General features: G+C 37.1%; 1 protein-coding gene across 1 annotated transcript in view; it reads right to left on the reverse strand.

Moving 5' to 3' along the window:
- Positions 1–14,877, reverse strand: part of USH2A (usherin) — a 773,776-nt gene that overhangs the window by 158,915 nt on the left and 599,984 nt on the right. The window contains exons 55-57 of the mRNA XM_060289919.1: positions 13,584–13,691; positions 6,656–6,839; positions 5,135–5,292 (exon numbers count right to left, since the gene is read on the reverse strand). Coding sequence (XP_060145902.1) covers positions 5,135–5,292; positions 6,656–6,839; positions 13,584–13,691 — 450 coding nt within the window. The remainder of the gene's footprint in view (positions 1–5,134; positions 5,293–6,655; positions 6,840–13,583; positions 13,692–14,877) is intronic.

Here is a 14,877-nt window from a genome sequence, read left to right on the forward strand (position 1 = left end):
TATATTACAGGGTTTCTGTCATGGAGTTTGTGCATCTGAAACTAAAAGATTGACAGGCCTGGATATTATGGATTTATTAACCGCTGGTTACATGGTCAGAGCTAGTGTGTAAAGCATTTCTACAATATCCCTTAGGCTGGACTGGAATGAACAATTTCTACAAAATTGAGGTAGACAAGAGTTAAGGTGACATTAAAAAAGCAAAACTTATGCCTTATTTCACAATGATCCTTTTCTAAATAGAAACATTATACTTTAAACATGAAAATATGATATTGAACTCAAAGAAAAAAAAGACAAAATTCTGGGAAATTTGAAAGAAATCTTAAAAATTTACAAACCCAATCTTGCAATATGCAGTTTTATGATTTTGAAAGTGGAGGCCTTGGGACCTAGCAGATTTTGGGGCAAATACATATTTATTTATTTAACATCTTTATTGGAGTATAATTGCTTTACAATGTGTGTTACTTTCTGCTTTATAACAAAGTGAATCAGCTATACATATGCATATATCCCCATATCTCCTCCCTCTTGCGTCTCCCTCCCTCCCACCCTCCCTATCCCACCCCTATATGTGGACACAAAGAACCAAGCTGATCTCCCTGTGCTATGTGGCTGCTTCCCACTAGCTATCTATTTTACATTTGGTAGTGTATATATGTCCATGCCACTCTCTCACTTCGTCCCAGCTTACCCTTCCCCCTCCCCGTGTCCTCAAGTCCATTCTCTACATCTACATCTTTATTCCTGTCCTACCCCTAGGTTCTTCAGAACTTTTTTTTTTTTTTTTTAGATTCCATATATATGTGTTAGCATACGGTATTTGTTTTTCTCTTTCTGACTTACTTCACTCTGTATGACAGTCTCTAGGTCCATCCACCTCACTACAAATAACTCAGTTTCATTTCTTTTTATGGCTAATATTCCATTGTATATATGTGCCACATCTCCTTTATCCATTCTTCTGTCAATGGACACTTAGGTTGCTTCCATGTCCTGGCTATTGTAAATAGAGCTGCAATGAACATTGCAGTACATGACACCTTTGAAATATGGTTTTCTCAGGGTATATGCCCAGTAGTGGGATTGCTGGGTTGTATGGTGGTTCTATTTTTAGTTTTTAAGGAACTTCCATACTGTTCTCCATAGTGGCTGTATCAATTTACATTCCCAGCAACAGTGCAAGAGGGTTCCCTTTTCTCCACACCCTCTCCAGCATTTATTGTTTATAGATTTTTTGATGATGGCCATTCCGACTGGTGTGAGGTGATACCTCCCTGTAGTTTTGATTTGAATTTCTCTAATGATTAGTGATGTTGAGCATCCTTTCATGTGTTTCTTGGCAATCTGTATATCTTCTTTGGAGAAATGTGTATTTAGGTCTTCTGCCCATTTTTGGATGGGGCTGTTGTTTTTTTTTTTTTTTTGATATTGAGCTGCATGAGCTGCTTGTAAATTTTGGAGACTAATCCTTTGTCAGTTGCTTCATTTGCAAATATTTTCTCCCATTTTGAGGGTTGTCTTTTTGTCTTGTTTATGGTTTCCTTTGCTGTGCAAAAGTTTTTAAGTTTAATTAGGTCCCATGTGTTTATTTTTGTTTTTATTTCCATTTCTCTAGGAGGTGGGTCAAAAAGGATCTTGCTGTGATTTATGTCATACAGTGTTCTGCCTATGTTTTCCTCTAAGCGTTTGATAGTGTCTGGCCTTACTCTTAGGTCTTTAATCCATTTTGAGATTATTTTTGTGTATGGCATTAGGGAGTCTTCTAATTTCATTCTTTTACATGTAGCTGTCAAGTTTTCCCAGCACCACTTATTGAGGAGGCTGTCTTTTCTCCATTGTATATTCTTGCCTCCTTTGTTGTAAATTAGGTGCCCATATGTGCATGGGTTTATCTCTGGGCATTCTGTCCTGCACCATTGAGCTATATATCTGTTTTTGTGCCAGTACCATACTGTCTTGCTTACTGTAGCTTTGTAGTATAGTCTGAAGTCAGGGAGCCTGATTCTTCCAGCTCTGTTTTTTTGTATCAGGATTGCTTTGGCTATTCGTGGTCTTTTGTGTTTCCATATAAATTGTGAAATTTTTTGCTCTTTTTCTGTGAAAAATGCCATTGGTAGTTTGATAGGGATTGCATTGAATCTGTAGATTGCTTTGGGTAGTATAGTCATTTTCACAATGTTGATCCTTCCAATCCAAGAACATGATATATTTCTCCATCTGTTTGCATCATCTTTAATTTCTTTCATCAGTGTCATATAGTTTTCTGCCTACAGGTCTTTTGTCTCCTTAGGTAGGTTTATTCCTAGGTATTTTATTCTTTCTGTTGCAGTGGTAAATGGGAGTGTTTCCTTAATTTCTCTTTCAGATTTTTCATCAATAGTGTATAGGAATGCAAGAGATTTCTGTGCGTTAATCTTCTATCCTGCTACTTTACCAAATTCATTAATTAGCTCTAGTAGTTTTCTGGTAGCATCTTTAGGATTCTCTATCTATAATATCATGTCATCTGCAAACAGTGACAGCTTTATTTCTTCTTTTCCAATTTGGATTCCTTTTATTTCTTTTTCTTCTCTGATTTCTTCTCTGATTGATTTTACAGATGGAGATAACTGAGACTCAAAGAAACTGACTTATTTAAAGTCAGCTAATAGCTGGCACAGAAATATGATATCGCTTATATGTGGAATATAAAAAAATGAACTTATTTACAAAACAGAAACAGAGTCACAGATGTAGAAAACAAACTTATATAGAAAACAAACTTATGGGGAAAGGGCGGGGGAGGGATAAATTGGGAGATTGGGATTGACATACACACTACTATATATAAAACAGATAACTAATAAGAACCTACTGCATAGCACAGGGAACTCTACTCAATACTCTGTATGACCTACATGGGAAAAGAATCTAAAAAAGAGTGGATATATGTATATGTATAACTGATTCACTTTGCTGTACACCTAAAACTAACACAACATTGTTATAGTTGATAACACTGTATCAACTATACTCCAATAAAAAATTTTTTTAAAAAGAAAGATGTTTTCAAATCCTTACTAAGTGTGAAATCTTCGGATTAGCAATGACAATTTAGGTGTGTAATAATATGAAAATGACATGTAATTTGATAAACTAGGGGTCCCCAAACCCCAGGCTGCAGATGGTACCAGTCTGTGGCCTGTAGGAACCAGGCTGCACAGCAGGAGGTGAGCGGTGGGCAAGCCAGTGAAGCTTCATCTGCCGCTCCCCATCGCTCCCCATCGCTCGCATTACTGCCTGAACCATCCCCCACCCCATCCGTGGAAAAATTGTCTTCCACGAAACCGGTCCCTGGTGCCAAAAAGGCTGGGGACCTCTGTGATAAACCATGGAACTTCCTGGTCACTTGGCTAGAAAATCATCAACTTTGCGTATCGCCCTGGATTTTCTTTATTGCTCTTTGCAAACTTGTATGGTAAAAGACCCTGGACTGAATCTGAGAAGTCTCCAGTCAATAGGCTGAATCTGGTCTCAGGCTGGCTCTGTGATGCCTCATTTTACTTTGTGGAGCAAAAATACCACGGTACTATAAGAATGCCAAGGAGAAATACACTAAAAGGCTGCAAGTTGGCCATGCTCTTCCATGAAGGTAGAAATCAATTCCATAAAAGGATATGTAAGTTTGTATATTTTTCACAGCAGGAGATTTGTATTTATTCCTGTTAAAATTAAGAGCAGAGTTCAAGAACAGCTATGCTTCTAATACTGAGATCTGAATTATAGTACTTTATGACACATCCCGGCGCTATGGATTATTCTTTCTTGTTTTGTTTAATTTAATATGTTGCATGTTCATTTTAATACAAAGGTGGATGAAATCATTTATACTTTATATCTTAGAGCAACTTAAGTTTTTCTTTGCTTAGAAAGCTCTTCAGAGATTTTCTCCTGCAAATTTGTCCCCCAAAAGATCCTTTTTTTCTTTGATCTGAGATTATGACATCAGAAGGATGTTGGTTCATGAGAATTTAAGTTTTATATACTGGGTTGGCCAAAAAGTTCGTTCAGGTTTTTCCATACCATCTTACAGAAAAACCCGAACCAACTTTTTGGCCAATCCAATATTATGCCTTTATGTTATCTTTATGCCTAAATTACATGTTTTGACTGAGTTATGTTTTCAGTTCAATGCAAAATATGTCTGTTAATTATTTTATGGAATGGATCTGCTGATAGCCCAAATGACTGTTAACCAATTATTTTCAGTACCATGTTGAAATGTGGCTAAACTTAATCTGATGGGGACAACAGGGGTTTGTGTTAATTTCATGTTTCAATTTCATGTTAAGACTAGATATTAAAAATAAACTCACATATCTTTGAAGTTCATTTAATACCTTAATCAGTTTTAAATTTTACTGAAACAAAACTTCCAAATATCCCTAATGTTAAAAGACAGAGCAAGCAGATTTCACTCTAATCCTTAATCCACAGTGTTAATGCAGTCAGAGTTTGACCTGAGGATGGTGATTATATTCCAAATATAATATTGCACTAAACCACAAAAGCAACCTACTAGGGACTCAATGGTTTGATGGAGGCTACACAGCTCAGAGAGGTAAAATTCAGCTACTATATAACTGGTCACAACTCAAGATACATGGGTGGAGTGGTCTATTTTCTTTCTGAATTCTCCATTCACTACTATAATATAATGCCAATGATTCAATCTAGGGGATCCTGTAGAAACGGATGCTCAAGGTAGTTCAGACCTATGTGACTTACCTTGCATACGTATGAATAAGAAAAGAGATTTTTAGGCTCTGGTACTTGAAAGAAAGCGTTGCTTTGATAGAAAAGTATACATCTAGGTATCTATATATCTTTATCTATACACCTATATCTATCTATATGTATGTACATAAATGCTAACACATGTATTCACCCGTGAGTGTAGTTTGGTTTATTCTGTTTATATTTATCCAGGAGACAGAATATGTCCTTCTGATTTACTAAATTCACATTTCCAGTCCTATCTCCAATTAATTTCCTCTGAAATGTTTTATGTACACATGCGCGTGCGTGCGCATGCGTGTACACACACACACACACACACACACACACACACACAGGTTTTATTTCTTACCTGGTGGGGTCCAAGCTACATATATGGAATCAGGCCCAATTACTGTGATGTTATATGGAGGTGGGATTTCTTCTGGTGTTAATATAGGTGTCTGTATAATGTACTCATTACTGGGACTGCTGCCACCTTCAGTAGTGGCTTCCAGCTTATAAATGTACCTATATTTAAAAAAGAAAGAATTGTGATAAGGCAATGCACACGATAATTGGACAGTGATTGCTGGCTTTTCTATCTATTGCTTGGTTCTAAATTTGTGACAAATTGCAAATTCTTTGTTCCCCATCCAGAGACTTTACCATAGACCTTATAATTTTTCTAGCACAGGGAACATTCTCTCCAGGACATCACTATTTCGGACCCTTTCCCATTTTATTTTATTTTTTCTTATTTTTTATTTTTTTTAAATATGGGCATTTTAAAATGTAAATTTATTATTATTATTTTAATTATTTAATTAAGTTTTGGCTGCGTTGGGTCTTTGTTGCTGTACGTGGGCTTTTCTCTAGTTGTGGTGAGCAGGGCTACTCTTCGTTGTGGTGCGTGGGCTTCTCACTGCAGTGGCTTCTCTTGTTGCAGAGCATGGGCTCTAGGCACACGGGGTTCAGTAGTTGTGGCATGTGGGCTCAGTAGTTGCAGCTCAAGGGCTCTAGAGCACAGGCTCAGTAGTTGTGGCGCATAGGCTTCGTTGTTCTGTGGCGTGTGGGATCTTCCCGGACCAGGGCTCAAACCCGTGTCCCTTGCATTGGCAGGTGGATTCTTAACCACTGCGCCACCAGGGAAGTCCCCCCCATTTTATTTTTAACCGTCGAGTAATTCATTGCTTTTCTTAAAGATTTCAGGAAAGTCTTGGAGTGTGCCGGTGGATTGTGGAGGATTCAAATGAATGTTCTCCAGTTTTAAATGGGTTAGAGTTCAGGGAAATATGTTTAGAGAAAGATGTCTCTAAATTGATCTGCTACTCTCTACAATAAAACTAAATTGATCTCTACTCTCTGTAAGAAAACATCTGTTGATCTAAGATACATTCGATCTCTGCTGAGAAATGAATGGGACTGAATTGCAAATATGTGGAAGTTTTCCCCCTCAAACCACTCCTGTCTATATATAGTATAGCAAGTAGAGAAAACATTATCCCAGAAGTAAAGGTTGTTGATACAAAACACACCTCTTTAGATCTCTTTTCTTGCTAGTTTAGGGATGCATGATTTTGAAGATCATTTGATAATTCTTAAAATTGAATACTTTGTGTATTTCATATACGAAAAAATTCTCATGTCAAATAAAAGGCTGTTTACAGTTCTAAGGAATATCATGTCCTCTGAAGACTACTGTAATGAGCTAGTGTTTGGATCTTCATCATCTGAAATGGATTAAGAGATTTCATCAGCTATGGAATGGCTAATATATGAGATTAATTAACCAATTCATTTAATATTGTTTCAGTTGGAGATGGCCTCTTTCTCAACCCTGAGAAATCTGTAATTCTCACTGTACGATTGGTGAAGTTTTCTTTTAGTTTACCTGCTGTTGGGCTCCAGGTTTTTATCAGTGAAGTTCTGCTCCTCACTGCCCCCCAGGAAAACCAAGCTTCCATTACGACTCAATTGATATTGAGAAATGAGGCCATTGGGCTTTTCCGGCAGACTCCAATATAATTCCACTGTTGTAGAATTGATGATAATGTGTCGAGGTGTCACCCAAACTCCTGGCAAAAATAACACAAGGAAGTTTTATTGCTAGGATACAGTAAGCACCATATCAAAAGTCATACCATCACTCCACATGCTATGATATTTTTATCTGTTGATAAAAAAATCTCATGGTGAGCAACAAAAATACATTTTATTTGTTTTGGAGGTAAAGTATATAATTGGGTATAAATATATAAATACTTTACTAATGCTTTAATTATTATTAGTTTTGAATTGCCTTTAGAAAATGAATGCCAGACAACTAGTGACGGAGACTTTCTCTATCTTGGCTGTTACTCTGAGTGTAATCAAGACCTAAGAAAATATCCAGGAATTTTCAAATTTGATGCCTGTTTACTTGGAATCATAATCTAGTATTTGCCTGAATTATCAAATTCGATGAACAAACATACTTTGCCTGTGCCTCTCTGACACGACATGCTGTGCTTGTTTTTTCCTTTCTCTCTGGCTACTTCCAGCCTCATTTACTGGCTTCTCTTCCCTTCCCGGACCTCAAAATGATATAGTGCCTCAGAGAACTAGGCTCTCTCCTCTACCCTTCCCTCCCTTCTTCTCCTTTCCTCTCCTCTTGTTTGGCAACACTGTCTTTGTAGTTGATCTCCATTTAGTCTCAGTTTTAAACATTATCTCTATGTTGAACACTGCCTGATACATATCGCTATACTAAAACTCTCTCCTGAGCTTCAGACACATGAGTTCCACTCTCTACTTGCCTACCTCCATTTAGATGACTAATAACATATCAAAAACCTAAAACATCTAAAACAGAACTCTTGGTTTTCTGGTTTACAATCTGTTTGTCTCCAAATCTTATCCAACTATTCATTTTCTTGGGCAAAACACAAAAAAATTATCCCTGAGGCTCTTACTTTTCTCACCCCTAAATATAATCTATCATCGGGTCCTGCAGATTCTACCCTGAATGTGCATAGTCCTTTCTATTTTTACCTCTCCTGATCCAAACTACATTTCTCCCTCTCATGGACTCCTGTGATAGCCTCTAAACTAGTGTCTGTGTTTTAAATCTTGTCGTTCTCTCTATCACTTATAAAAGCATATATAGTATATATGTAACCTAGTATAATATTCATAAAATATACAGCCCTTTTGAAATTATTCATATAGTATAATTCCAATTCCTTACGATAACCTGTACGGCCCTACATTTTTCTGGCTCTGGACTACCTGGCACCATTCTCTTCATCATTCACGAAGCTCCAGCCACACCAGACTCCTTTCCAGCCTCAGAATGTTTCAAGTTCTTTCTCACCTCTGAGCTTTTGCACTTCCATTCCCTCTGACTGGAACACTTTTGTTCGTGACACCATGACAACTGTGCATTTTATTCTCAGATTTCAGTGACCCGTGTAAATATCACCTTATCAGGGAGGTCTTATTGACCACTATTCCCTAACTATAACTTTAACCCTATCTAAAGTGATCCCAACCTTGTTCCTCTCTATCATATGCCCTTTTCTATTTTCCTCTCAATGCTCATAACATCATAATCATCTTCTTTCTTTGATATCATCATTATTTTTTGTTTTTATGACTGTGTGGTCTATTTCTTTCTCCTGCTTTTAATACAAAGTTAGCTGCATGAGGGCAGGGGTCTACTCTGTATTACCAGTCCATGTATCTTTATGGATAGCACGATGCCTCATAAATATTGAATAATTTTGTTGTAAATTTATGTCCCACAAATTACTATGTTAAGTATTCTATGGACCACAAATGCGACTAAGATATGGCTCATTTTTATGAGGAGTTTATACCCTCTGTATAAAAGATAAAATGTGTACACAAACAACTGTAATTCAAGGTCAAATATTTAAGTAGTCTTATCAATGTAAAAATGTATTGATGGAGAACCTAGCGATGAGAAAGATTTTCATGTTGTCATCTGGTCATGCTCTGAATAGACTCTGTAACTCTCTTCTTCAGCTTTTAAAAACTCATTTCAATATTAAGTTCTCAATAATCAATAGTTTTTGGTTGATTGTACCTCCTGTGTAAGTTACTCAGGAAAGCGTAAGATTTCAACACTTTTATAAGAAAAGGACATTCAAATGCTATTTACTTAGCAGCATTCTGAAAGAATCAAGATCGATTTAAAAATGGCTCAAACTTACTGATTTTCTAAAGAACAGCTTAATCCTGAGAAGAGAGTAGTTCACTTTGTTCTGAAAGCTCACCCTATGTTAGGTACTTGAACAAATCCACAAATCATAATATACATTTATGTTTGGGTCTCTCTGCCAACAGCTGCTGGATGACTCACCCAGCTAATTAGAGCTCTGATTTAAACGTGATATTAGTTTGTTGATTTAAAAGATAAAGTATAAGGCTGTAGTTCATAATCCGCTTCCTGCAGTCCTGTCTTCCTTACCTTGAAGGATGTATTAAAAATCACCAAGTTGCGAGAAAGGCTACTGCTTAGTTTCTGCTTTGAATCAGCCAATGCAGTCTGTGGAAATGCAGGAGTTAATGAGATAAAATGAAGCCACATTTTGGTGTTGCTTTGTGTTTTAAATAAAAGTTGAGTTTTATATTTAGATAAGCTGGTGAAAGCTCTGTTCATGTTGGCAATAACCCTGTGTCCGTTGGTTTGATTTATAAGATGAAATTGGAATGTGTAAAAAACTAATAAGCCCTGTGTTTTCACTTACATAATGTTATGGAGACTCTCTTATCTTGGCAGCTGCAAGAAATCTTTGATAGGATAAGACCCGCCTTTGGTGAGAGGTCTTAGTAAGTCCCAGGTGAAGAATCTACCTCCCTCGCTGAGCCTGGGTCTCAGTGACATCAGAAAACCTATTCTACGTAATGGAAGGGCAGAACTGAGGCTGTTCGAGGGAAGGAAATGGATGGTCATGAGGGAAATCATCTAGAAGTGGGGTGGGGAGCAGGTAAACTAGCTGAGAGGTGTAAGAGGGAAAGGTCAGAAGGACACCTTGGTTGGTCTCTTGACATAATAGCTACTAAATAAGGAACATGTCCACTGGCTTTGTTTTAACTTGTCTTGAGTGTCATGCAGTATTACCCATTCCTTATGTCCCTACAAATTCCAAGTCAAAAATTCCAACACTTTTTGTGGATTGGCTTTCCCTTGGAAGTTAATCAAAGGAACAAGTTTTGTATTGGCTGATGTCGGAAGTGCATTGAATTCTGGGCCATTTATTATTTGTTCATTTGTGGATTCAACATTCTACTCAAGTTAGTCATTTTCTATGTTGGGCACTGTGAATGTGGGGATAAAGATATATAGTCTTTATCCTCCAAGGAACCTATAGTATCGTGATGAATAAAAATGGGTAAATAACAATTTATAGTCCAGTTTGATAAGTGTTTTAAGAAAAGGAAGCTTAGTGTGCTATTAGAGCACTTAGCCATGGTACCTAATACAGGCTGGGAGTGAAATGGGGATGGATGGGAAGGGGATGGGGTCAGAGGAGATTTTCAGAATGGGAGATATCTGAGCCAAATTTTGAAAAAATGGGAGTTAGCTGAGTGAGGATGTAGGGAAGGGTATCTAGAGGCTGAGGGAAACCCACACAAAGTCCTAGAGCTAGGGAAAGCATGGTACAAGTTCAAGTATATTGGCATGACTGGTATATTAAATTGCATGTGGGAAATACCAAAAGACTTGCCAGACTGGCAGAAGTTAAAACTTGAGGGGTCTGTCTAATTTGATTTACTAAGAAGATGTGGATTTCTTTCCTCCTGGAAAGAAATGGGATTTTTATGGAGGTAATTAATGTGAGTTATGCCTATTTTGGCAAAACTGTTAAAAAAGAATTGGGATGGTGATTTGAGAAAGAGGAGAAATGGCCAGAGGCAGGGAGACTAGTTAGGAGGCTCTGGAGAAGTTGTAGGTGTCTGAACTAAGGCAACGACAGAAGGGATGGAAAGGAAGAACAACATTTTAAAAATCCTTAAGATTTAAAATTAATAAAACTATGAAGAATTGTCTACTATAACTTAAGGAAAAGAGAAGCATTAAGAATGTCAGTTTGGGGGCTTAGATGATTAGATGGTGGTATTTGAGAGAGGGAAAAGGGAAGAAAAGAAAGTTAGTGGGGAGAGCGATTTTAAACATTGAAATACTGAGGTTGAAATATTTGTAAAACACTTAAATATAAACATCTCGTAGACTGGTAGATAGACAGGCCTTAAATCTGCGAGTGTAGGCTTTGTGAAAGCTCTAGAATTTGGGAGCTCTCCACCTTCATTAGGAATTCCAGCTAGTACTGGAGAATTCCAAGGGAGAGCATCAACAGATAAAAGAAGGGCAGAGGAAGAGGAATCTGGAATGAAACTGAAAAAGACTGGTCTTCTTTTCCTTTTGCTTTTGCATATTATCAATGCTAGAGGAACGCATGCCTGCAATTTTGCATGCTTGAACTCTAAAAATGAACGAGAGCTTGCCGGTACGGCAGCAATCCTGAAAGAGAGCAATAATCCAGTTCAAGCTCTTCCCACTATTTGACTATGGAAACGCCATTTTTCTAGTAGGTTAAAATCGGAGAGAATTAGGTCCAACTTACCAATGGGGTCATAATGTGCTTTTTTTTTTTCTTTTTTTCTTTTTTAGATTGAAAATGAAAGAAATGAGGAGCTCTCAGGGTAGCTAGGAACAAATGCTTCTTTTAATTCTCTCCATATCCACTTAGACACCCAAATGTTAGACCTTCAAACTATGGCTGATTCACTCAACGAGACCTTTTAAAATTAGTTATATTGGGGTTATTAATTTAAAATGATATGTTTATTTCCACTTTAGCAAAACAACACAACTTAATGTTACTGCTGATTAGTTCCCTCACAACCTCCAAGTTAAGCACTCCGACTACATTTATTTCTCATACAAGTTATTCACAATTGGCACTTACACAGCCAGAAAGTGGATTCTAAATCCATGTCCGTTCTGCAGAGGAAAGCTCATTTAGTTTATTGTTCCTTTGCACAGTTATTTGTGTTAAAGTAAAGGTGCATAAAGTTAAAAACAGAAATCAAGTAAAACATTTCTCATCTCATACTCCCCAGCACTGCTGAAAGCTATAATGTTTAAGTCATGAAATCTGAGCTCTTTCAAGAAATCTTCTTTTTTTTGGACAAAGTGAGAATAGAGATGCATATTTTCTAAGAATTTAAATATATGGATTGGATGAGTAAACTGGAGAGACCCTGCTCTTTCATCTGGCTGAGTTTCAGCCAAAACTGGTTGATAGATCCTTTAGAAATTATCCATTATCATCAAAGTATCCATTTGACAGTTTACCTTTCCAAAAAATCCACTGCTGGTTTCTTCCTTTCATAGGAACACTAAGCTTTTTGACATGAAACATTCTTTATATAGAAAACATCATTAGTGAATTCCTGGTGAGGAGCCATATGCCCCATATGTGGAATTTTCCATTTTATTCCCCATTTACTGGTAGGAAGTTCAGGTCTAATATTCTGAGGTACAACAACCCCTTCATTAGAAGAGTAATGGACAAGTAGTTCAGGACTGTCTGATGATCATTAACGTTATATTTCTGTTCAGAAACTTAGTTATGCCTCTGTTTCCCCACATGGAAAACAGGCAGATAGTAGAGATTAACACAAGAATTAGTTGATCACTAGCCCAAGCTTTTGCACACATTTTTCTCCTGCAAGTAAATGATACTACCCATCCCACTTCCTAACGCACAGACCGTTGTTATTATTTGGGTGCGTATGCTGCCAGAATCTTTCCTATGCATTTATTTATTTATCTATAGAAATGAATATCGTTTTCTATGTGTTGTTTTATAAGGACACCATACATGAATGTAGTTCTATAACTTCTATTTTATATGTATGGATCATCTCATTCCTTTAAACTGATGCATGGAATTCCATAATGTGAATATACCTGAATTTAGTTAGCAATGCCCCCACTCAAAGACATTTCAATTGCTTCCAGTATTTTGCCATTAACCAAACGACAAAAAAGGCTTCAATAAACATCCTGGTGCATGCCTCCTTGTGCAGTTGTGGAAGTGTTATTTTCTGGCATAGATAATGAAATTGAAACTGCTGTGTCATGGGGAAACATTTTATGTTTAATAGACATCACCAATTTGATCTCCAAGGTGATGGTCCCACTTTACATTCCCTCAAGCTGTGTATTTCTCCTCCTACCATTCATTTGTCAAAATCCTTGTTCCTTGTGGTCCATCTCAGAAGGCATCTGCTCCCTAAAATCTTTCTTGATGCCTGTGATGGGTTATAATTTCTCCCTTCATAGATTAACCTGAGCGTTCTGTTCATTTATTCTTTCTTCACATCACCTTTAAGATTCTCTCTCTTCATACAGACTTGGGTACTTGTCCTATCACTTCTATTTGACTGTAAGTTCTTGAGGGCAGTGATATTTTAATCAGCTTCAATAGGGAGCATGGTGCTTGTTATATTTTAGCTGCTCTGGGAATATTTAATCCTTGATTTTGGGAGGCATTTCGTATCCAAGTAGATAATAGTGTTTTTCCATGTAAAACCACATCTAAAAGGTTTAAGGAATTGAAGGCAAACTGCCTTGGGAAGCTTATAGTTTAACTAAACTTGAGAAATAGGAACCTACAATTTTATTTAATTTTGCACTTATAGACTTTATTCCTTCTTCCTTGTTTGTTAGGAAAGAGTTTATAGAGTTCACATCAAAATACCAAATGAAAACTTCTTCTCCCCAGTCATGGGTATTTTTTAATTACCTTGAGGGGCTGCCTGCAGAGTCTGACCTAGAAAAGGCTCACTTGAAGTGCATCCAGCAGATGTACAAGCTCTAAGTGTGAAGCTGTAGTTGGTGTATGGCTGCAGACCTAGAAAGAGCAAAAAGAAATCAAGTACCTCTTGAGAGGATTATTTATTATCAGGTAAGCACGAGCAGTCACATGCAGAGCTGTAGATACGATATCCAAAAATTTTAAGAGCAGAAAACACTCTCTAAGGGAGAGAGGAACTTCATAGGCAGCTCAGTATTAATAGAAATTTCATTTCTCACTGGTAAAATAATAAATTCTCAGCCTTCGAAGAGATCTGAAAATTCATGTCATCCATCCACCCATTTTACCCTTGATTCCCCTGTACAAGGTGTCATTGAAGGGGCTCCCCTGGCTAGAGGATCAAAGTAGTCCATCTCCCAAATAGCCCCCTCTATCTTTAGAGAGCTCTACAGTTCTCTATTTGGTTTGAAAGTCCTTCCTTATATTGTGGTGAACTCTTTCTATCACTTCCACCCGCTAGGGACTTATAGAACAAATCTAATTTCTTTTCCACATGACAGTTCTTCAAATATTTGTAGACAGTTATCAAATCCCCCCTGACTTTTCTCTTCTCTAGGCGAACCACCCCAGTTTCTTCAATTGCTTCTTATATGAACAGGGGCAGAAAAAAAAAGTAAAAAGAAGGTTAGAGTCAACATTTTTTAGCCCCAAGCCATATTCAGCTCATATTAACACCAACTAACTCTTTTGTATTCAGATGTATGATGTATGGTGTAGCACAATAATAGCTCAATAAATTCTCAGGGGAAAAAAGAATGGCAATCCATTTACAACAGAAGTTACGTATTGTCAGACTTCACTGCTCTGTGGCCAGTGACCCTGGACAAGTTACTTAGCTTCACTTTGCTCTCATCTACTGATCTGTAAAATGGGGAACCATTGCATCTAGCTTCTAAGGCTGTTAAGCAGATGGGATGGGTTACTTAGAGAAGTACTTTATTTTAGCAGAAGCAACCTTAAGACTCAGCAGCATTCAACAAGGATACATAGAGGTTAACATTTCTCGACTTGATTCTTGGGAAAACTCAAACAATGCTTTACAAATATTTTCTTAAAAAAAGAATAGGACTTAATCTCTAATGTCAAATATTGGGCTAAGTTATAACATGGATCCAATAATTACTACACTTATTTTTTCATGAATTTAGAACTACATTTTCACATATTTTGTTCTTTTGGTGAGGTGACTCTTCCTCCAGAGACATTTATAAAGTCACACTGT

This window comes from Globicephala melas, chromosome 1, assembly GCF_963455315.2.
Source record: "Globicephala melas chromosome 1, mGloMel1.2, whole genome shotgun sequence".
NCBI classification, from domain to species: Eukaryota; Metazoa; Chordata; class Mammalia; order Artiodactyla; family Delphinidae; genus Globicephala; species Globicephala melas.